At 44.1% G+C, this 22,895-nt stretch overlaps 2 protein-coding genes across 7 annotated transcripts in view; both read right to left on the bottom strand.

The window, feature by feature from the left end:
* Nucleotides 1-10,356, bottom strand: part of parga (poly (ADP-ribose) glycohydrolase a) — a 33,171-nt gene extending 22,815 nt beyond the window's left edge. The window contains exons 1-7 of one of the 3 annotated variants that reach the window (XM_030379402.1): nucleotides 10,126-10,356; nucleotides 9,439-9,497; nucleotides 8,542-9,189; nucleotides 6,612-6,744; nucleotides 4,405-4,527; nucleotides 3,779-3,862; nucleotides 3,390-3,464 (exon numbers count right to left, since the gene is read on the bottom strand). In XM_030379402.1, the coding sequence (XP_030235262.1) occupies nucleotides 3,390-3,464; nucleotides 3,779-3,862; nucleotides 4,405-4,527; nucleotides 6,612-6,744; nucleotides 8,542-9,189; nucleotides 9,439-9,467 (1,092 nt within the window). In that variant the 5' untranslated portion in view covers nucleotides 9,468-9,497; nucleotides 10,126-10,356. Of the gene's footprint in view, nucleotides 1-3,389; nucleotides 3,465-3,778; nucleotides 3,863-4,404; nucleotides 4,528-6,611; nucleotides 6,745-8,541; nucleotides 9,190-9,438; nucleotides 9,498-9,902; nucleotides 10,074-10,125 lie in introns of those variants that run through there. The other 2 variants (XM_030379403.1, XM_030379404.1) reach the window with 2 other exon arrangements.
* A 138-nt stretch (nucleotides 10,357-10,494) lies between these two features.
* Nucleotides 10,495-22,895, bottom strand: part of myofl (myoferlin like) — a 23,141-nt gene continuing 10,740 nt past the window's right edge. The window contains exons 26-54 of one of the 4 annotated variants that reach the window (XM_030379391.1): nucleotides 22,649-22,812; nucleotides 22,094-22,208; nucleotides 21,304-21,406; nucleotides 20,871-21,010; nucleotides 20,320-20,484; nucleotides 19,902-19,989; nucleotides 19,440-19,517; nucleotides 19,134-19,315; nucleotides 18,619-18,777; nucleotides 18,179-18,280; nucleotides 17,650-17,811; nucleotides 17,370-17,535; nucleotides 16,837-16,907; nucleotides 16,711-16,725; nucleotides 16,511-16,609; nucleotides 16,043-16,171; nucleotides 14,896-15,051; nucleotides 14,575-14,666; nucleotides 14,231-14,401; nucleotides 13,756-13,904; nucleotides 13,435-13,574; nucleotides 13,054-13,142; nucleotides 12,865-12,960; nucleotides 12,029-12,170; nucleotides 11,794-11,893; nucleotides 11,480-11,673; nucleotides 11,289-11,398; nucleotides 11,032-11,179; nucleotides 10,495-10,820 (exon numbers count right to left, since the gene is read on the bottom strand). In XM_030379391.1, coding sequence (XP_030235251.1) covers nucleotides 10,782-10,820; nucleotides 11,032-11,179; nucleotides 11,289-11,398; nucleotides 11,480-11,673; nucleotides 11,794-11,893; nucleotides 12,029-12,170; nucleotides 12,865-12,960; nucleotides 13,054-13,142; nucleotides 13,435-13,574; nucleotides 13,756-13,904; nucleotides 14,231-14,401; nucleotides 14,575-14,666; nucleotides 14,896-15,051; nucleotides 16,043-16,171; nucleotides 16,511-16,609; nucleotides 16,711-16,725; nucleotides 16,837-16,907; nucleotides 17,370-17,535; nucleotides 17,650-17,811; nucleotides 18,179-18,280; nucleotides 18,619-18,777; nucleotides 19,134-19,315; nucleotides 19,440-19,517; nucleotides 19,902-19,989; nucleotides 20,320-20,484; nucleotides 20,871-21,010; nucleotides 21,304-21,406; nucleotides 22,094-22,208; nucleotides 22,649-22,812 — 3,564 coding nt within the window. In that variant the 3' untranslated portion in view covers nucleotides 10,495-10,781. The remainder of the gene's footprint in view (nucleotides 10,821-11,031; nucleotides 11,180-11,288; nucleotides 11,399-11,479; nucleotides 11,674-11,793; nucleotides 11,894-12,028; nucleotides 12,171-12,864; nucleotides 12,961-13,053; nucleotides 13,143-13,434; nucleotides 13,575-13,755; nucleotides 13,905-14,230; nucleotides 14,402-14,574; nucleotides 14,667-14,895; nucleotides 15,052-16,042; nucleotides 16,172-16,510; nucleotides 16,610-16,710; nucleotides 16,726-16,836; nucleotides 16,908-17,369; nucleotides 17,536-17,649; nucleotides 17,812-18,178; nucleotides 18,281-18,618; nucleotides 18,778-19,133; nucleotides 19,316-19,439; nucleotides 19,518-19,901; nucleotides 19,990-20,319; nucleotides 20,485-20,870; nucleotides 21,011-21,303; nucleotides 21,407-22,093; nucleotides 22,209-22,648; nucleotides 22,813-22,895) is intronic. The other 3 variants (XM_030379392.1, XM_030379393.1, XM_030379394.1) reach the window with 3 other exon arrangements.

Genomic DNA, 22,895 nt, shown 5'->3' with positions numbered 1-22,895 from the left:
TGGGTAGCCGGTCTGATTAAATGGACCTTCTTCGAACAAATGCAGATGACCAATTGGAAGGGGGGGGAGGTGGGAGAGAGAGCGAGAGTCAGAGAGTGGGAGAGAGGGAGAGAGGGAAGGAGGTGTGGGGAGGGGGAAATGCGTGATTTCTAAACCAGGAAGTGGAGTCTCCAATTTGGCCGTGGGCATTTCACATGGCTGCAGAGCATGTCTGCCTAAACGCTGTCAGGATTAATGGGTGCACTGACATCATAAAGCGCTCCTCTGGGGCGGGGTGGATGGCAGGAGGGGCTGGGTCACAAGAAGGCTAGCCACAGAGAGCCATGCACTGTTTTCTACATTCATGCACCAAGTTAGGTGTGTTTACACACATCTACCGGAGTTCAATGGTTGATACAAGAACGGAGAGATGGACAGGCGAATGTGGTCTACTCGCGTTGCATTGTAATGCAATGTAACCTCTGCTTCATTCATACTATTACCATGTATGTAGTAGTGTCAACATGAGACGAATTGAGAAATCATTGACACATACATTTAGACGGGAAATTGATAGCTCAAAAGTAATTGATAATTGCAAACATGCGATAAAGTAAATCAAGCAGGGTGAAATGCAGGGATAGGCCCGTGTTAGGAAGTCAACCATTTCCATGGGTGCCTTCCATATTCAATTACTGGTACATGTCTGCATTCTCTATTTCAAATTAAGCTATATCTTACACCTAACTGGCTCACAACGTAGAGTCAGGGCATTGGTTACCAAATAAACATTGTGACACTTTCAATTGGGAGGGTATGGCAAGACAATTTACTGTCATTTCCTGATAGCATATAAAAATACAATTAGAACATGACCGTAAATTATCTTCAGTACAGTTATGCAGATCCAATACCTTCCTAAGATGCTGTGCAACAGACTCGGAACGGAGGAAGACACACTTGAAAGGTCAGTATAAACAATGCACCAACGCAAACATACAGCATGAAACTCAGCAATCTCCTTCTGAATGTCATAACCTCATCAGGTGACCCTGTGTTGGGTCGTGACCCCAAGGTCGCGACACAACACTGGGGCATCGCATTGACACGAAAACAGTGAACATTTCACCAGTACTCTCTTTGTCACACACCTATTAGGAAAACACACACACCATCGCTGTATAAGGGTATCACTTCCAACGCTTGAATCGTTTCCCTGTATAAACCTGGACATCTCCCAGCTCCGGTCACCCACAGCTAAGAGCATCAGCAGGATCTGACTGGTGGAGGCTATTTGCTGATGCAACAGAGCAGATGTGAAGGGTGGTTTCCCCTTCCATAGCATTCAATGGGACCTTTTAATTAAATTGGACAGAGCTGTAAAACGGCCACGGCAGTTATTGATCTGATGCACTGCTACTGCTGCCCTTCTCTAAGAAGCTGCTTGACAGGGAGGAAGAAACAACCAGTTTGCGCAGAGGGTGGCCGAATGTGGGCTGAGTCATTACCGAAGTGGTGAAAATCAGCACGTGCAATTAATCTGTACGTAATATGCATTAGGCAGGCACTTCTCCATGCCTTTAAAGCTGGGGCAGATTGTTCATTTTACTTTTGTACTTGTACTTTATTTTCAATATTCATAATAATTTCACCGTATTTACAACGACAAAAAAGTTATTTACAACAACAACTTTAGCTTCTGTTCTGACTGAAAGTGAAATGTATTTGTTCCAGGGTTTCTGTCTCTTTGCCTGTTCAGATAGTTGGCCAGTAAAATGGATGATCCTCTGAATACAGCCTCTATTCAGGGAGAAGGCCACTCTAGAGAGTATCTATGGCACCAAGCCTTGCTTTGGGAAACCCCTCCCTCCTTCTTACATTCTATCTATTCCCACTGTTGGCCAACGGCTACACCCAGTGTTTCCCCTCAATGCATCCAGCAGTGGGGCAGCGATGCTGATCGATTAATTGCACTACTCCAATCAGCTATGCAGAGTTAAAGAAAAAAAATAAATGATCTTGCTTTTTGTTTAATTGAAAACCATATATCATTACCCCCCTAAATTGTAAGATTTCCTTATTGTCGTTGAAGCAACACAGTGAAAAAATACTGGCAGAAAAATGGTATTGTGCAACAGAAGACCAAAATATGAAAAATTATATTATACTATAAGCTCTATACTATAAAGTAACACAAGTGAATTAATAATAGAAAGCAGCCTATATATTTGACTGTGTAGAACAGAAGCAACAGTATTATGAAACCCAGACCAAGGCACAGCTACAAATTGCAGATTGAAAACTAAATTTGTGCTAAGAATGATGCCAGGCAACGTGTCTTGCGCTCCATAGCTGCTCCTTAACGATTTGCATGTTGGTCCACCATAAGCATAACCATCGATCAAAGCATCTGCTAAATAACTAATTTGCATGAATTTGTAAAATAAATCTTAAAGTATTTAAGAAAAATGATAACAATGAATAAAGTTGGAAATACAAATTGACAGCCAAGAATCAGTCCTAGCGGGGCACAATTCAATGTTTCTCAGTAGTGGAAATGAGAGGTGTGTGTGTGTGTGTGTGTGTGTGTGTGTGTGTGTGTGTGTGTGTGTGTGTGTGTGTGTGTGTGTGTGTGTGTGTGTGTGTGTGTGAGACAGGGAAGCTGTCGGCCACACACTGCTAGGGATGATAGGGATTCCCTTGGTTCACCTGAAACAGCTGCTACTGCTATGCTCTTTCCCCATCCCTCCTAACTGGAAGGTGTGCACACACACATACACACGTGTAGTTTTGCTCAAACACACATAAACACAGGTGCACATAGGCACATGCAGACACTATACCTGTGCACACACATACACGCACACACATGCATACACACTCCGTTTGTCCCAGGTAGCAGACGGGGAGGATTCAGCTGGGTGGGCCGACATACACCTGATTTGCTTGGAGATAACAAGGCTGTGAGCAGCAGAGCTCCTCGTTAGACCAGGCTAGTGAGGCTGTTCAACTGACCGCTTAAAAGGGAAGAACACCCGGCTCAGAGGGCAAGATAATACCATTGATGTATGAGTCTTTCAACAGGAAAGTCACGTACAAACGTGGTACGGCGGTACATCAAGACAGCGGTCAATTCAACAGTGAAGGGGAGGATTAAGTGATATAATGTAGCCGGCAGATGCGATATATTCTGGTTTAATAGAATGTGGAACAATAAATATTCACACATCTACGACACAATTAATCATCAATGAGACCCCAGCACCAGCCAACGGTTGCCCCCACCACAACCTCCTCTCCCATATACCGCCACCCTGGTGCTTCAAAGATCTTTATCTCTGTCTGGGATTTTGCACTGTTTCTTTCATCTTTTGGGAATTGAGTCTTATCTTTTGGCATACAAGTCTTACCTCTGTACATAGAAGGTTCAGGGTCGTGAAGTCCCACTTCTTGGCGTGGGTCATGTTGTACCTCAGTATCGCATCCTGTAGGCAAGAAATACACTTTGGTTTTTACAAAGGTTTTTTCGATTTAAAACACAGCAAATGATTGATGATGGGGACCATATATAAGGTGTGCATTCACTCATAATCTGGTAAATACAGCAATTGTTTGAAACCAACTCCTAATTGAATATGTGTGAATTGAACTCTGCCATCCTGTGGTTGTTTACGGAATTGCGTTTGGATCCAACAACTGCACACTGACACATGACAGGCTTTTGGCTGAAAAGTAAACCTAAGACATTCCTTAAGAGCTGCATCAGAACCTCATGAGTGACCATCTCTGTGCTCCTTACCGTGATGTCCAAGGAACTCTTGAACTCGCCCGTCAGGGCAGTCTGGATCAGCCCCCATCGGCTCTGTACACCACCGCCTCCACCCTACACAACACACCACATACACGCCATACTGAAAAACATGTCTGCTGACCAGCTTCGCGTACTGTCTCAAGTTAGGGTGGCCGTCTTCTGGTAAAAGGAGGGTTACTGGTTTGATTTGATAATCGGTTCATAGTATTTTATATTTTTTCATTAACCAACGCTTTAATGCAAAGCGTCTTACCACCATATTGTGGATTAGGTAATTTTCCTCAAGGATGCCTACTGGTAGACTGGGAAGTTGGAACATTAGGGTTCTAACCAGGTACTTTTCAAACACCATAACCACTAGATTACTAACTTAGTGTCTGTCTGTCTGTGTCTGTGCGTGCATGAATGGGTGAATGTGAGGGCCGTAATTGTAAAGAACTTGTGTCCTTGTGTGTATTGAGGTTAGAAAAACCACAATATAAAGTAACCTCTTCATCACGTCCCCTTCTCAGGTCCTCTACATGTATTGGACCCCCTTGAAACCAAGATAGTCCATCTCAAGGGGTTATCCTTCAGTGCATTTGAAGTGTCGTGGGCCTCGTGTCTGCTGGTACCTCCGTCTCCACGGAGAAGAGGTTCTTCTCGGAGCAGGGCATCTTGACGGACACGTCGTCCCATGCGTCCTTGAACTTAGACGGGTAGTGCTGGGGGACCTCTCCCTCTCTCAGGAGGTCTGTCTGGAACATCCAGAACAAGAAGGGTGCAATGAGGGTACAGGTCGGGTTTACTCAAGAAGAAATAAAGCAGACAAACTTCTTGGTTTTGATTGTATTGAGTGATTTCAAGAGTCACTTTAAGGATGAAATAGAGCAGGGGTCAGCTACCTTTTCAACATGCTATGCCAGTTTGACATTTTCTCGTTAATGATTGTGCCTTAAGCAACAGTATATTAAATACTAAGCTGAATTATGACACAGCGACCAAAAACATTTCCAGAAGACCTGGAATTGTATTATTTCCATATAGTCCACAATCATGCATCAACATTTTAACATTTTTTGTTGTTATATTTGCAGCATGGGCTTAATAAAAATATAATTACACATGTCCCATCTTAATACACCACTTTCTCATTCAAAAACATAGTTGCACGGTAAAATGTAAAAAAATTAGAATATATGAGAATGTTGGAACCATCCACATCAATATCTTTAAGACATGTACAGCTTTGCAAAACCATGTGAAAGCGATGCATACAGGCCACTTGCTACAATATTTTAAATATTTTCTTCTCAAAAAACTCACAACATAGGTTTAAAAAGTATTAATTGATCCCATTTCAGAACACTGCTTTCAGTAACTCATTTAAACATATTACACTGGGAGGAAATGCCCAAAACAGAACAAAGTGCAAAAAAAATCGGTAGCAATGGTTATGCTGCCGCATTGTGCGGTGAATTTTTTTAATAAAAAAATAAAAATGACGATTTCTTTATTTTTTTCAAGTGTGCCAATGATTATACTGCCACGTGCCAGTGGTGGCACGCGTGCCTAGGGTTGCCGACCTCTGAAATAGAGTATAGTTTACTCATGCTGTACTAGTCATACAATACTATTAAAAAAATACAATTTGAATAAATACAAATTAGAGATTTGATCCAACTAGATCTTTTATTTTTTAGCCCTGGAGGGTGTATCACAATGTTACAATTTGACGTGATAGAGTGTTATGCATATTACTGCATCTATAGACATGATCATGACTAGGGATCGACCGATACGGATTTTTTAGGGCCGATACGATACCGATATTTTTTCATCAGCCTTAGCCGATACGCCGATACGGCGATACCGATATTTAGAGCCGATACTACTTTTTTTTTTTTTTTTTTTTTTTTTTGCTCCCTCAATCATAAAAATGACACTGATAACAAATGTTACAAGTCTCAATTAAAAAAAAGGAACATTTATTGAACTTCAATATAAAAAACTATATTTAACAAATAGTAAAAACAGGTGAGGTAGAACAAGTTAAAAAAAAAAAAAAAAAAAAAAAAAAAAAAAATCGGCGAAAATCGGCCGCGTATCGGCTGATACCGATACACGTAAAAAACGCGAATATCGGCCGATAATATCGGCCGACCGATATATCGGTCGATCCCTAATCATGACCATCATAGCAACGACATCATCTGATGGAAGCAAAAAACGAAAAATTCATGCCAGCTGCTTCACTTTTTTATGCGTTTGTGTGTGTGTATATGTGTGTGCATGTGTGGTTCTGTGTATGTGTATGCGTTTCTGTGCATGTGTGTTGGTATTCCTTAGGGACTGATTGAGGAGGATACGGCAGTGTGATGGGAGCTTCACTGACAAGGGGCCCTCAGGGGGTTGCGTGCTGACTTCACACTGCCTGACTCAATTCTCCCTATTCACAACAACTCTCTCCTCATACATTGAAAGACAGACACGATCCACCATGGCGGTAATAACCTCTTTTATGCATAGCTTAGCTCAAGTGCCCCTGCTGCCTAATTTGTTGTTCTGTCTAGCTCAACTTGTCGAGCATGGCGTTAACACTGCCAGGGTGCCAAGAATGGATGCACTCACTATATTTGAATATCCACCAAATGGCCAATATATCAGTCCTTTACAACCAATAACATGTGCATCAGGTACAACCATCTGCAGCTTCTATTAATGACATTAATTCATTATTGTTGTTTATGTGCGCTTGTGTGTAACAATTTAACAGCTTTGCGTGTCTGACTGACAAACAACCGTGAGACAAACACCAACCAAACACAGAAGGTGAGCTCACCCTGACTGTGACTGTGTGGCTGGCCGTGTGCTTCAGGTGGGACAAAGGAGGAGCACACTGGGGCATTCGGTTCAGCTCTTCGATGGGGGTCCCCAGCCAACGCCTGTCCATGTCGTCCTGTGAGAACGCAGAGCTGAAAACGGGACAGAGAGAGTGGGAGGAAGGGGTCAGCGCACAAGGGCTCACATCAGATGGAGAGCAGCCCCAGCCCTGCCTGGCACTCCAGCAATGCAGACTCTTATTTCAGTATGGAGTCCAATCTAACCCAATGGAGGTAGTGTTAAACTGTGAGAAGGGGCCGTTTTGGTGAGAAACGGTTGCAAAACAAGATGCAAAGTACAAGAAAAATGTGTGTATGCGTCATAGACGGAATCCAACATGGCCAACAAATTCTTTGTTGTAAGTAACGATTGTAAGCAAACAGAGCATAATTAAGTATTTAAGTAGAATATAGGTATCTGAATGTTCATTGATTTTTTTACTTTGCAACTCGGCCCTGTTTCTTTCCAAAAAATGATATTTTTTTACGTATTAGAACCATGCTACATGAAGTAAAATAGGACTCTAAACTGGGATAAGCATCTAAGTTTAGAGTCCTATTTAACTTAACTATTTAAAGGGGTCATATTATGAAAACAACACTTTTCCTGGGATTTGGGGGGTTGTTTTGGATCTCTGGTGCTCCAACACGCATCCAAACTTTGAAAAAAGTCTGTACAACATGATTTTTGGAGAAAGATATGCATTTCTGAAAGTACCCCGCCTACAGTTACCAAACGAGTCAGTTTCGGCCCCACCTCCTACGTAGGTAATGGGCACAGTTGAATATTACCTCCCACTTCCCCACTCCCCTCCAATCAGAGCATAGCTAGGATTTTGTGGACCAGCGGACGAGCAGCTCCGGCGTGGGGAACTCGGCGGCAGCTCAGCTCCGGGAGTACAATCCCTTTCTTGTACCTCTGGACTGCCTCCCCCCACCGGAGCTGCCGCCGAAGCTTCGGTGGCAGCTCCGGAGGAGGAGACATGGAGGCGAAAGGGATTGTACTCTCGGAGCTGAGCTGCCGGACTGCCGCCGAGCTACCCCCGCTGGACTTTTCAGCTCCCGGAGGACACCCGCCGGAGCAGCCGGAAAGCTTCGGCGGCTGTTAAGCGGTGGCCAAACAGCCTCAACGGCGGCAGTCCGGCAGTCCGGCAGCTCCGGCGGTGCCGCCAAAGCTTCGGCGGCAGTCCGGCAGAAGTCCGGCAGCTCAGCTCCCGGAGCACAATCCCTTTCTCCTCCATGTCGCAGTTCATGGACCTAAGAGAGTCGAGGCCAAAGTTCCTTCCCCCCAATTCTTCTTAACCATGGCCAAGATATCCCCCACTACGAGTCTTTGCTTGTTGTGGAAGTGCCAGAGACCTCAGACGCAGTCTTATGATTCATAATATCATCCGAGGCACACATAGCTTTTGGCCGTGATATTAGATATAATATTATATAATACCCATATATAATATTATTATAATTATATTATATAATATTAGATATAGAGCTCCAGGAGTCGGCAAACGGCAACAATCCCTTCTCCGCCATGCTGTGGTTCAGTCTGACACCTCATTGGTCAATGGGCAGCAGCTCATTAGCTCATTAAAGCTACAGACACCAGAAACAGCGCATTTTGAAGGGACTGAAACAGAGGGCAATAGCGGGAGGCAAATTCTTTTTCCTAAAAGCTATATCCAGCAAACAGCTTCAAAAACATGTTTTCTGGAACTCAAATACTATGTTTACTTGTTGTGAAAATGCCATAATATGTCTCCTTTAACTAGAGTTCACAATGAGGGCAATCTGAGGATTAAAGAACAACTGATGCGACTACTACTCCGAATCCATCATCAAAAAGTATACACTGGTAAATAGACAAAACATGCTGCTAAGCAAAATGGTTACCCTTTTAAAGTTGTTCCTGTGTGCCGTCCAGTGTCATGTTTCGTATGAGAAGAGCCAACGCGTGCAGTTTTTACAGCATCCTTGGATGCAACCGTGGCAACCACCTGGGCTGTGTTCTGAGGGAGAAATCCGGAATCTAAGCCCTTGACAGGTGGCCGGGATTCCATTTCTGGAATCCCTGAATGGTCTGTGTTTGCTGCTAGATCGGGAAACCTGGGTTCCCTGTCCGGAGTGGCGCCGTCTGCAGGGAGTTGTTTACAGACAGGGCTTTCAGGGCTCAGCATCACCACATTATCATCAGGTGCATCCAGCACATTGGTAGGGCTACAACTGAGATGGAGGATGGGCCTCTGATTTGAAGCAGAGGCTGTTTCAACCGGTTGGGGTCCTTGCGAGTTGGGCCTCTTGCTTGATTTCTGTCCATTGTGATATTGCATCTCAGCTGTTCCTTCTTTAGCCAGGGTGAGGCCGGGATCATCTCGTCCACTCGTGGCCCCAAAGTCCATGAAATGCTGAGAAGACATGTCCTCTTGGGAATTCTCCATTGATTGTACCAGTTCAGGCATGGCGGAATTATCAGGAAGCTCGCTGTCTTTGTGTTGCATCACTGTTATACCCTTGTCTTCTGAACCATCAGCAACGAGGTCACTATAATGAACAGTTCAAAGTAGGGTTCACTCACTGGAAAGCCAAAATATAATTACAATTCTTTGTGCACTTAATATTTGCCAATAAGTGCATTATGTTTGCAATTATATATAAATACATTGTGATATTATCATATGCATGAGACAAGTTTGTACTACATATTATGATAAGAGATTAAGCAGAGGCACAATACATGTGTATCTAAGCAGACATCTAAGCAGGTTAGTTAACATATATACAAGTCAGTACCTTTTTTGAGATTCCATTTCTTGATCCATCTTGAGGGAATTCAGCTAGAAGTATCAAAACTATGAAGATGGAAAAAATGTCAAACTTTCATCATCACCATTCCAAGTCAAAGGAAAGGAGTATTTCAAAATAAAGGAGGTACTAAAGCAAGAAAATAAAAAATGGGGCATTTGACTAGAGGTGTGTTGATATATTATATAAGTAATTGGCGTGAATCTCAGAATTTAGTTAGGTACAGTTAGGTACAAGACTGCCAGCTGAAACGGATTCAGCTCCCGATTTCTGAACCGAGATTTGTTCCTGCGTGACTCCTTGACGATCTCCACTAAACAACCCAGACTGCAACCAGAACACCTTTACAGAGCAAAGGGTTTTCACAAAACTGATTCTATAACGACCACCACAATATATGACGAGCTAGCTGACTTAACATGGCTCTTCGTTTATTAATAGTCTAACGTTACCTAAGATCCATGACACACTACCTGCATTAGCGATTCATCTTTCCATCTTCTCATGGACATAGTGAGTCTTAAATACGACATATTATTTGTCAACCTGCTGTAGCTGAAGAATGACGTTAGCTATTGTTGGCTGGTAAGCTAGCATTGAGTGGTCAAAGTACAAACTGAAACTGATGGAGATCATGGTGCCAAACTGTCCATTAAAAAGCTTGATCCAACTTACAATCACGCTCTCTTTGTGTACGTCTGAGTTCGATACATTATATTTTTTGCAACTGTTTTGCGTCAACGGAATTGAATTGAGACAAAACTACTTTATGTATCATCCTTTGGTATTGTTTTAGTTTCAATTCGTCGCTGAGTGACATCGCGGGTTGACGGCAAGCAAATCACAACCAATCAAAACAAGTATCTGGGAAAAGGGGCGGGATAATGATTAGGTATCCCAGCAACTCTATCGTAAAGGGGGTTTAATGTCGTGCGTATCCTTCAACAGAGGCGTCAACGTCTATAGAAACAGGCTCCTCTGACAGGAGGAACAGAGAATATTTGTTTTGAACTTTGCTATAGTAACTCTAATGTCACAATAATGTAAACAAGTCATTAATACGTTTATTTAAAAGCTCACATTTCATAGATATTACTACCAGCATACAAAATACATAAACGCTGAAAACAACAAACAATATATTCAGCGTTATTCGTACTAGTGCAAAAAGCCCCAAGTGCCTTTCCAAGAAGTTAATCAATCTGAATATTAGCAGGCATTGAAACATTTATTTTCTTCAATTTATTGGTCACAGGGGCGGGTTACTGGCTATAGTGAACCATCATCCCTCTGGGTTTTCTGGAGCAGGGAAGCAGCCTTGGAAGCACTGACTATGAGAAAGGCTTCACAATCTTCATTGAGATGTAGTTCTGTGGACGCAAAAATTAATACAAAGGTTACTGATTTACACAGCACACATCAGCCATTTGTTAACATAATTTCTATAAAATCCAAAACATATAAAAATGTGGTAATCATGTGATTCTCAATAGGAGCTTTATGTAGACATAGAAAGTCTATGATCAATATGCAGAATGCAATGTTTATATCAGAACAGGTCACTATGATAGATGATCTTACAGGCAGGGAGTAGAGCATGATTGCCAGGAACAGGATCACCAGTATTAGAATAATGGATATGATGAAAATCCATTTGAATCTGCGCCACACAATGAATTTCATTGTCTTGCAGGGATTTGTGAACCAGAAGAACGATGTGTCAGGGCGGCTGGAAGACAAAACATCAAAGATAGTTCAGTTGTGTTTATTAAGTTATGAATGCAAGAAAACATTAAAGATAATTAATTTGAACTCCTAAGGGAGAAACTATATCTTACTTGGGAGACTCCAGTCTGGGGTTCATGTTGGGCTCATCCCTGCCCTTCCCTGCTGGTTTTTCCTCCACTTCCTTCTCTTCCACAATCTCTAAGGTCATCTCCACCTTCCCCTATAAAACAAGAAGAAATGACAATACGATCCTGCTAACACATGTACTCTGTTGATTTTAAGTGGTTATTTTTGAACATACCCCAATCACATGTTTTCCATCCTGCTCAATCAGACAAGGCCACCAGCCTCGCACTGACTTCTGGGCGAACAAGGAGGTAGCCTTTGAAGTTTTGGACAGGCTTGAGCCTTCCATGCCCGGTATCATCTTCATGCTGCATTTCTCTGGGCTTTTAGCTGGAGGGATCAGATGCAGCAGATCCAGCTCCACTGTGCCTGTAGCAGAGTTATGGACAAGTCATGTGTTTTTCAGTTTTTGTTATCTATTTCTTTCAACACGTTTGTATGTATTTTGTTGTCTGGATTAGCCGTAGAAAAAGAGCGCAATTGACTGACCTAGGTAGTCATCAAGGGAGAATTTGTCATTGTCCCAAATCTGGATGTTCAACTTCGGAGGGATCCTAAATTCGGTTTTGTCCAGATTCCAAAAGCGGTTCTGGTAAAGACAAACCATCAACATCTTGCTGTTGTTCTCTGGTCTCATTTACATTTGAAGCATGGTTATGCATATACAGAGAGGATGTATTACTAAGTGGAAAAATAAGAGCAGTTGACATAAAGTCACTCTTACTTTTTTCGAGACCAGACACAGTTGTTCTGCCGGCAGGTAGTCAAACCCGAAGATGAACCTCCAGTTGAAGTTCCCGTCTCCGTCCAGGGATCTGTAGTGGACGTCCGTCTTCTGCTTATCCTCCTCCATCCCCGGCATCCATCTGGGAGACGTGGTAGTGATTAAAGTCATGTTCGACTGGAATATTTCACCAAACATGATCGTGATGATTTACGATTGTGAAAACAGGATTTAAGGAGTAAAAGGTATTAAAAGGCCCCTGTCTAGCTGAACTTGTAGAGCATGTCATTACTATAGGGGTTCAGGGATTTGATTCTAGCCGGGTTTTGGGGTGGAAATTCTTTGAACTGAATTGACAATGTACCAAAAAAAAAGTCTTTATTGTTCATTGAAAAAAGGGGTAAAAATTGTATAAAAGCATAATGCTGAAATGCTGAAGTGAGCAGCAGCTGCTGATGATAAGCTGCTGATAAGGATGCCTCAACTCCCTTCGGCCATCCAGGATGTATGGTTTATGTTATAGCCATAAAAGTGCAGAAAAGTGGCTTTCCTCACCAAGGCTGGTATGCACGGCAGAAACTGTGAAGTGTTTACTAAACATAGTAACTCAGAGCTCGCCTTGTCTTAGTATCTCTAGAAAGTCATGTCTTAAAGAAATGTCCATTACGGTTCACTCAGTTAAGAATTCCTGTGCTCACAGAGATGATTCCACCAAATTGAATATACTATTAGTATTTTACTCAACCAAAGCAATGTTTATGATAGGGGTTAGTGTAATAATTAGGGGTAAGCACACAGTGTAATAATGCTTTCTTTGGATTGACACAATCATGTACCCTTTAACGTAGATGTCACTCATGTTTTCTCCAGTGATGCTTGTTTCGTCGAGTATGACATCTGTTGTGTTCCAGATGATGGTCCGCAGGTGGTACCTGTTACAATCACACCGTTATTTGAGGTACTGTACGTCCATGCCCATATCAAATAACATCCATGACATTATTTTGTAGTTTGGGTATTCATACCGTTTGGCTTTTCGCGGCTCTATGTCAGACGGCGGCCCAGGCACGCCAAGACTCTTGGGGAAGATGTCCACCCACATTTGAATTTTCCCCTGAAAATAGGGAAGAAATAATGTTACATTTAAATGTAACACTATAGCACACATACAGAATCTATGTCCATTTTTACATTGTGTTAAACAACCACTTGTTTTTCTTTATCTGTGTGTGTGTGTGTGTGTGGGGGGGTGTGTGTGTGTGTGTGTGTGTGTGTGTGTGTGTGTGTGTGTGTGTGTGTGTGTGTGTGTGTGTGTGTGTGTGTGTGTGTGTGTGTGTGTGTTTGTGCATGCGTATGTGCATGCATTCCTGCGTACATGCGTGCGTGAGTGGGTATCCGTGTCTAACCTGGGATAGTGTTGGCCGAAAAGAACTGTACAGAGTCCTGGTCTCCACATGCTCCGGTACCAACCCCTGGTTCCTGAGGACATGCAGGGCCAGCCTTTCCTTCGGTGGGCCAAGATGCTGATGTTCAACCTTATTGGCCTCTGCAAAAGTACAAGGAAACAAACGTTTTTCAAAGAATCCCTTTAGACAACAAAACTGAAAGTGAAAGTGAAAGTAAAGTCAACATCAGTGTATAATTGTTTGTAAAACAAGTAGTAGTAGTGTGACCATGGGAGTTATCCTTCTATAATTTAAGGATGCCTCAAGTGTTAATATGCCCACCAAAGTCCATCAGGCTGTACTGCTTCCCCTCAAAGGACAGAGAGCTGCCGTCCATCTGTAAACCCGGGGGAGGAATTCCCCTAAGCCTGGCCAGGTTCTGCAGGATCTGAGACGGCTTCAGCTGGTCCCGCCACTGGTTGCTCCCTGAGCTGTAGGGAAACTCATGCTTACACATACGCTGTCTCCTGGGCTTGTTGTTTTAGACTAGGCCGTGCAGCACTTTGTTTGGCGCTACTCCAATTTTGATCATTGTTCTAACTTTGCTTCAGTTGCGTGAGAAAGGAGAAAATCCACTTTGATTGTATTTCGTCTCAACACGTCAGGCTGAGGTCTTGCTAAATGCCACTGTTTATTTTTTTTTCATGGGTTACCAATGCATTGCAGTGATCCAGTGATAATAGTTGGTTGAGCGGCAGCCTATCCGTTTGAAGATACATGTCTAGACTTGGTGTGTGTAACAACACTATGAGCTTACATGCAATAGGTCTGTGGAAGGCCACAGTAAGAGCTGAAGCGCGAGAGGAGTCTGTTCTCCAGATCGATGATGGTCTCGCCCACTTTCTCGTCCCGACTCAGCAGGTCGAAGTCATAGACGGCGATCTTCAAATCCTTGTCATGGGGGAGGAAGCAGGACATCTCAAACGTCCTGGATTCACAGAAACAAAACAAGACATTCAGTTGTGCTTTCAACCCACACAAACCCAAATATAAGTTTTCGGAGGCAAAATACACAAAAGAATCCAAAATTGAATGAGTATATGAAGAAACACAAATTATAATGTGTTGATTATTTTTCTTGATATGCACTCGCTGTCTTACCGGCCGAACTCTGGATTGAGTGTGTTGGGTTTGTAGTTTTCTCTGTCATCTACTGTTCTCCTCCCAAGATTAATCTTAATGTAGGGGTCGCACTGAGATGGGAACAGAGATAGTTGAACCTTTAACGCACTCTCTTAAATACAGAGACAAATGAAGATATCCATTTATTAAGCAACATATTTGCACAAATCAACAACAAAAATCTTCGTGCAAATAATGAGCTGTTGAAATGGAATTCAGATTCAGCTAAGACTAACAGTAGAGGCTATTGGTTTGCATTAGCCGTGACCGTTTGTGTGTGACACTATAGGGGGCCCTCACCAGGCCGTTGTTATCCTTGGGCTGCAGGTCAGAGCAGCGCACCACGTAGATCCTGACCAGGCACTCCTGAGGCCCACTCTCGGGCAGCTCCCTGAACTGGCGTGGAGGAGCAGCCATCCCGGGGTCCTCGTACAGCGGGTACACCCGGAAGGAGCCCTGTGGCATAAACCAGGCAACAGGTCCTTTATGGAGGCAGGGTGCTTTATATAGGGCTTGTGCATCGCAAGCTTTTGGGTTGAAACTCCGATGTCTACAACCTGTCTGTGCCCACTTCTTTGTCGTGTGTGTGTGTGTGTGTGTGTGTGTGTGTGTGTGTGTGTGTGTGTGTGTGTGTGTGTGTGTGTGTGTGTGTGTGTGTGTGTGTGTGTGTGTGTGTGTGTGTGTGTGTGTGTGTGTGTGTGTGTGTGTGCGTGCGTGCGGGCGGGGGAATTATTATACTTTGTTATTTATTTTATATCTTTAAACATTTGTTAACATGGAGTCTATAAAATGTACTTCAAGGCGTCGCCTTTACTATTTCCAAGAACCTCAAGTTCAGTCAACTTTATAGCAGTCGCTGATCCTCCAGCTGCTGAGAACTTCACATCAACCATCATTGCTCCATTAGCACTCTAGAATCTCTTTCCTCCTTTCATACTCCCACACTATCAACCAGCGGTCACTGCTCTTGGAATCAAGCTCTCTTCTCCTGTTGCTTCATGCCATACACTACCTACAGGAGAACATAAAGTTCTCCTATCCCTTACTTTCTTTGTGTCTGTTTGAATTGTAGCCTCTTGTTTTGTCCTTGTATTAATATCTAAACCAAACACACTTGATAATCTCTATATACACAATGTTAGACATTATGTTCAGATATGTCTTTGCACTACAAAGGTCTTAAACCTGATCCATACTGGTTAATCACACACAGTAAGCTTATAACATAACATAGCATACATTTACATAATATACAATTTAACATGTTGAGTCTCTAGGCACAGATCTGTTTACAAGGTATAAGGCTGTTTTTCTACAGGATAATTCAATTTAGCCTCATTTAAATTCTTTATATATTCCACCAGGGGGCAGTAACGATTAAAATGTAAGGGAAAAAGGGATATATGAATATGCTTTTCTAACTACACAACATGGAGACTCGTTGCACCTTGAACTCTCCCACCACGGACGGGTCTTCATCCTCATCCTCCATCTTGCCTCGCTGCAGTTTGAAGGTGCGGCAGAAGTCTGTCAGCCCACAGAACTCGGGCACGTCTTCAAGTTCACAGTCATACACCTGGGGTAGACACACGCACATACACACACACACACACACACACACACACACACACACAGGCAAAGAAAAACACACACACGCACGCACGCACATGCAACCACGTGCACAGAGACATACACAAACACACACACACAGACACATAAGTACAAACATACGCACATACACACACAAAAACAGACACAAATACACACACAAACGCACACACACACATATGCAAACACATACACACACACACACACACACACACACAATGAATCACAAACGTGTTAGTTTAAAAACTATAATTTTTAAAATTGCACGTCATGCAAATAGATGACAACAGTATTCTGTGGTATGCACCTGCAGGGTGTCATATCCCTTTTGAAGGTAAGGACCACACTTCTCCTTCTCTCCTATGGATGCATAGAACTTACTCCACCAGTCCACCGTATCTTCCTGCTGAAACAGGAAGTGAGCAAGAAATAAAGGGAAGTGTTCAAAAACACAGCCTATGAATTTCAAAAGGTGACAATACAAAAGAAACAATAGGGAATATCCACCTGTTCTTCTTGAATCTGTGTACAGTGGAACAAACGGAGAGGAAGTCCATGAGAACTTAATTATTATTATTATTATTATTATTATTGCTGTGTTGAGGTGTTGATGTTTTGGAAATTATTACTGACCTCAGCTCTTACAATGGGTCTGTCTTCGATGGTTATGACCACATCGCCTGGGGCAGATGAAATCATCGCCACTACAAAACATGCACATCATCAGGTGAATACTTTGTGAGCATAGGTACATGCGTATGTGCATTTGGGGTGTGTGTGCGTGTGTGTGTGTGTGTGTGTGTGTGTGTGTGTGTGTGTGTGTGTGTGTGTGTGTGTGTGTGTGTGTGTGTGTGTGTGTGTGTGTATGTGTGTTCATTGGTATGTGTATATGGTCGCGTGTGTGTGTGTGTGTGTGTGTGTGTGTGTGTGTGTGTGTGTGTGTAAGTGGTAGTGTTGGTGTGTATGTGTGTGTGTTTGTGGTGCATGGGGTGCAATTCCATGTGTGTGTGTGAGTGATGAACTGAGTGAGTCAGTGAAAAAGAGTGAGATACAGAGAGTGTGTGTGTGTGTGTGTGTGTGTGTGTGTGTGTGTGTGTGTGTGTGTGTGTGTGTGTGTGTGTGTGTGTGTGTGTGTGTGTGTGTGTGTGTGTGTGTGTTGTGGTTACTTTTGGCAGACATGACCATCTCATTGTTGTTGAGGTACGGGTCGCAGCGGAACTCCTCCAGGGAGTCGATGGTACACTGACCGACCACGGGCTTTCTGCCAAACGGTCGGTGGTCCACCACTTTCAGAATAATGGGTGGGGTGTACATCTCCTGTTTAGGCAAAAGCTGGTGGAGGAAAAACAGGAACAGAAATCACCAGTGGGGAAATCTGAAAGACGATATTGTTATACCAGTGGTGGGTGAGTCATCGTGATGTGTTGAAATGGGAACGAGCGATACCACTTTGAGCAGCAGCACGGAGCCGGGGAAGTTTGGGTTCTTCTTGAAGTTCTTGATGACGGCGGTGTGCACCACCTCGCCGCCGCATTCCACCACCAGGCTGGGGGAGGAGACGCTGGCCAGCTGGTAGGTCTTCATGTTCCTTAAGCCCCAGGTCAGGACCTGTGGAGCCGGGAGGCACAGAGGTACACCCGATGACTACTAAACCACGGAGCAATTCAAAGAATAGAAACGCAAAAAAAAAAATGAAGATAAGATATAGTTGACTAAAGGGAGATAGCATTCACAGCACTACTTTGCCCTTGTTTGTAAATTCAAGGTTAAATAAACTTGACCTGGATTATAAAAGAAGTGAAGTAATACTAAGAAAAGGTAGGGGGAATTGGGTGAATTGCAAAAAGCTGAAAAAAGAGCTCTGAATCCGATTCCCTTATCTCCTGTCCTGAACCAGAGGGTTGGTCTGGTCTTGTCTGGATGTGTCTGGTGGGAACCTGGTTGAATAGCTGGGTGGTGTGGCTCCGGGGCTTACCTCTATGGCGGTGAGCTGCACCACAGGCCTGATTCCCTGAGGAACCATGAAGAGGCTGTCCCCTTTCACCGGGGGGAGAAGGGGGAGATCTCCCTCCTTCACCTGGAAGCACAGGTGTCCACATCTCATCCACATTTCTTCAATCAAAGGTTTTACACATCATCGTTTTAAAATACAGATTTTGAAATGTATGTAACACAATTATTACATTGTATTTTTCAATCAATGTTTTCTTCTGTTCTTTTGTCCAGCCTTCCGTTGTTCCTATATTAGTTTCCATCTTCCTCCCAGCCTTCCCTCACCCCCTCCCTTTCCCGCCACCTCCCTCCCTCCCTCCATTCCTCACCGCCCATGTATTCGTGTCATCTCTACTTCATTAACTACTCCCCCTATCCACATTCTTTCCGTCTTACTCCCCCAGCACCTTATAAGGTCCTCACCCCGTCTTTCAGCAGCAGCTCAGCCGCCACCAGCATCTGTCCTGCGTCACGGCCCTTCTTGGTGACCGGGTACCACAGCAGCTTGGGGTTGATGGCCACAGCGGGGTTCAGATTCACTATGGGAGGGCACGTGCAGCGACCCAGGGCCTCGTCTCTGCCCTGCACAGCGACACACCGAGCCGTTTAGCGGACGCATTTACGGACGCGTTTATCCAAAGTGACTTAGTGATCTATTTTAATTCACCCATGAGCGGGTGAATTGGGGTGTGAGCATACGTTGCATCTCAAGGAGGCCTACAGGCAGGTACTGTGGACATTAGGGGGAATCGAACCACAAACCTTTCGGCTGGCAGTCGAAACACCCTAACCACAAGCCTGTCTGTCCACAACAGTTTAACACAATACAAAAAGGGCTAAAAGCTGAATTTGCCATCAAACTTTGTGTCCACAGACTCGTGGTTCGTGTCAGAATGTGTAGGGCTGTAAACATTCAGACGTGTGCTGTCCTCACGCACCACTTGGTCGCTGTCGTACAGCTCCATCACCACGTCGGGGGGGTTGCGGGCGATGGTCTTGGGGTCTCCGTAGACCTCCACGTCCTCGAAAATCAGCGTCTGGTCCCAGGTGGGGTTAAGGGTGGACCTCACCACCTCGGTGGTCTTGCTGACGTTCAGGAAGGATACGTGGACGTAGGGGTCTGAAGGGAGACGGATCGGAGCGGGACGTGTTGTGTTTCAGCTCGGTGACACTTTGATGATCTACTGCTCTGGTGGGATCGTGTTGTTATTGCAGAGTCAAGAGGCTCTTCCTGTACTTCTTACCGGAAAAGCTGTCTTTGTCCATGGCACAGAGCGTCTTGGCCTGGTAGACGTACACTCTGAGATGGTACCTGTAGCACCCTGGAAGGAACAATAGACGTCTTAAAGATGTATACCTGGGTACATATACATATAGCAGTGGAGTGCTATATATATATGTCATTGCACTATGACATAGTACTTGTACTGTATGTTCATTCCAAAGTTACTCGGCTAATTAACAGTTTCTGATACAACAGTAGACATGGTCATACGCAAATATATATTGATATGCATTTGCATAATAAATATACAAGTAAATGTTCACATTTAAATAAACATATGCATATGCATACACATATAGAGTAGTGTTATGCATTCACATACACACATATGAATATGGAATAGTTAAAAAAGGAAAAGGGGGTCAGTGGTCTTCATTTCCTGCGAGATACTGAGCGTGGCTCAGGCCTGTGGGTCACTTACGGCTGAAATTACAGGAAACATTGGGAGTGTTTGCTCCAAACAGTTTTGTCGCGTCTGCCTTGCTGGCTTTCTCGTCAACGTCAACACCCTAGATAACAAAACACAGAGTTCTGGCTTAATGGAGAAATGGCTTCATCAAACAAGCGGAAACTGCTGCTCGAAACACCAAGTGTAGGAGCAAGATAAACAAACTGGCTTTGCTGGAGAAATGTCGACTAGTAGTATAGTGTGCCACCATTTATGAACAGGAAGAGGGCAAATGAAGGGGAATAATAACAGGATATGACTCCTACCACACATTTTCATTCTGTAGTCATGCCAATAGATTTCAGAAAAACAGAGAACCACAGTCACCAAGGAATGTGGCACCATAGCACCAACGTCTATATTTATTTTGTCATATCAGCTAGCTACCCACCAGGGCCCCTTCCAGCCTGAAGATGGCCGAAGCCCCCATGCGGTCTGAGGGAGCCATCTTTCTTCGCCAACGTCGCCGCCGGAACATGTCTGATGATCGCTCCTTCCTGTGGAACTTCCAGCCAATCAGAGAGGAGTACTCCCAGTCGTCTCCAGATGTCCGTCTCTTTAATCGAAACAAAAAGGTGAAGGGTGGCACAATCAACAACAACAACAACAAGTCGCTCTTCTAGTTGCCTCTGCTGCTAACAACAATTTCCTTTCCTTAACAAACCTCTGAATTGTCCCCCTATTTTCCTTTGCAGGGCTAAACACTTATCTTACATTTTACTTTTCTTGTGTCAATGTTCTCAACTTTACTTCCCTCTGCTGGCATGAAGGTTATCTCCTCGACTTTCCTTACTGACCTCAAAGCTCCCTCGTTGACCTTCCTTTACTAATCTCAAAGATCCCTTGTTTACTTTCCATTGCTTACCTCAAAGTTCCCTCCTTTACTCTCCATTGCTTTCCTAACATTTACATTCTTTCCTTCCTTCCCTCTGCCGGCCTCACCTCTATGGTGGGCATGACGTCCGATGTCCGTCTGCGTGGCCGTACCAGCCTCTTCCTCCGGTGGACGTGGTACATCTTCTCTGCGGCCCCCCAGGATTTGGGCTTGTCTTCGGGGGGAATGGTGACTCCATACTCCCAGCCTGGTGGCAAAAAGAAAAAATGAAAAGGGCCACAAATACATACCGTATAAAGCCCAGAGCGCTATTTTTGGTTCATATTTGTTGCGTCACCCAAGAACGTATGTAACCAACAAAGCTCACTAGCCCGCCTAACCGTTTTAATTAACCGTACCTAACCTAACCATACATTTTTTTTTTTTGCTTTTTTTTGCGGAAATTGTCATCACTTGATGAATTCAAGCTACTGCAGCAAACCTAATTGTGCTCTATCAGCATCTGAAGAAAAGATTGGATGGGTTGGAGGTTTTATTGACCTTTCTCGTCCACAGCTCTGTTGACATCGTAGCTCCACTCGTCCTCCCAAATCCACCCGGGGGGGCAGTCCATCTCCCCTGGGCTCTGAGCCTGCTCTCCATTCTGGATGAACACCCCAGACAGAGACAGCAAGCTATAGTTCATTTGAACAGCTGGCACATTCTTACAGACGCTTCTTGTTATGGTTACTGTAAACTCAGGAAAAACTGTAATTACATATGAGGGTTAGGAATACTATTTACGTGCTATATTTTTAAATAGTAATCTTATCATTCTGGTATGTAAGTAAACACTAGGAGGTCCACTGTTTTAAAGCAGTGTGTTCAGAGCACTGGTGTGTTGCAGTCAGGTCCCTCCCTCATTTGCCTATGTGCAAAAGCCTGCACTTAATCAACATGAACAATTACTTGCCACAGCCTGTTCCAGGCTGAATGGCTGTCTAGATGCCAAATGCAACAACCATATTTTCTGGGGTTTACACACTCACTTTGGAAGGAATGTGCACATTTTTGGCTTGCTCATCATTTTGGATTGCTAAAATGTTCTTATATAAGAAAGCACTTATTATGCTCTGTAAAATGAATGGGAATTTCGGACAAGTTTGAACACTAATTAGTCCTATTTGGAATAATGGAGAATGCAAATCCCAAACTAATGAGGGCAATGGTTTTTTTTTTTGATGTCGCAATCGGCACCAGGCGTATTTATCCGTTGTTTGAAAATAGCAGGCCGTTCCACTTAATGTGGCTGGTATTTGATTACACAGTCCCTATAGGACGGTCTTCCTACCACGTCTGTGTACGGCTCGCTGGCCGGTGCCCATTCACCCCCGGGGAAACGCGTCTCGTTCTGAAACACTTCGTCTGTGAACTCTGTGTGGCCGGCATCTGCTTCTGTCAACAGGCTGAGCACACACACACACACGCACACACACACAAACACATACACGCACACACACACATACAAGGCATAACATTTGAGATGTATGAGTGGGCTAGAGCAAACATGCTAGGAACAGGAAGTTTAGAGAACAAGTGATATTTACATGACTGCTGATGGGAGAATGTAAACAGACGTAGAAGGAGGGCGCTTAGGGCAAATGCCGATAATACGCCCATTAGTTTCCTTTGATTGTACTTAAATCTTTTTTGCCTTAAAGTATTTCCTTGCCCAAGCACCGATTTGGGTTCTGCTGTTTAATCTGAAATCTGATGCCAGAATGCAAAGCATTCCTCAGCGCTGCATGCCGAAACACAACCACGACAGCGGCCCACTGTTATGCACTTAGGAGGTGGGCACAAGCCCGGACATGCACGCGGGCGGCGGCGGTGACATCGTACTGACCACCTCTCGGGCTCAAAGAACCAGTCTCCCTCCCAGTCCCAGTCTCGCGGCGGCATGAAGCGCTCCTGCTTCAGCTTCACCTTCCCAGTCACGTCCGAGAACTTGTGGCGGCCGACCAGGCCGGTGGTGCCCCAGTTCCTGATCACCTTGGCCTGGTTCTCATACTGCCGTGAGAGAGCGGGACGGACTAGTGGTTAGGGTTAGGGTGGATTCCCAGTCACAATGTTCTGGGTTCGAACCCCGATGT

This window comes from Gadus morhua, chromosome 15 (assembly GCF_902167405.1).
Source record: "Gadus morhua chromosome 15, gadMor3.0, whole genome shotgun sequence".
Lineage (NCBI taxonomy): Eukaryota > Metazoa > Chordata > Actinopteri > Gadiformes > Gadidae > Gadus > Gadus morhua.
The sequence above is the reverse complement of the archived record's forward strand: the minus strand, read 5'-3'. Positions and strand labels throughout refer to the sequence as shown.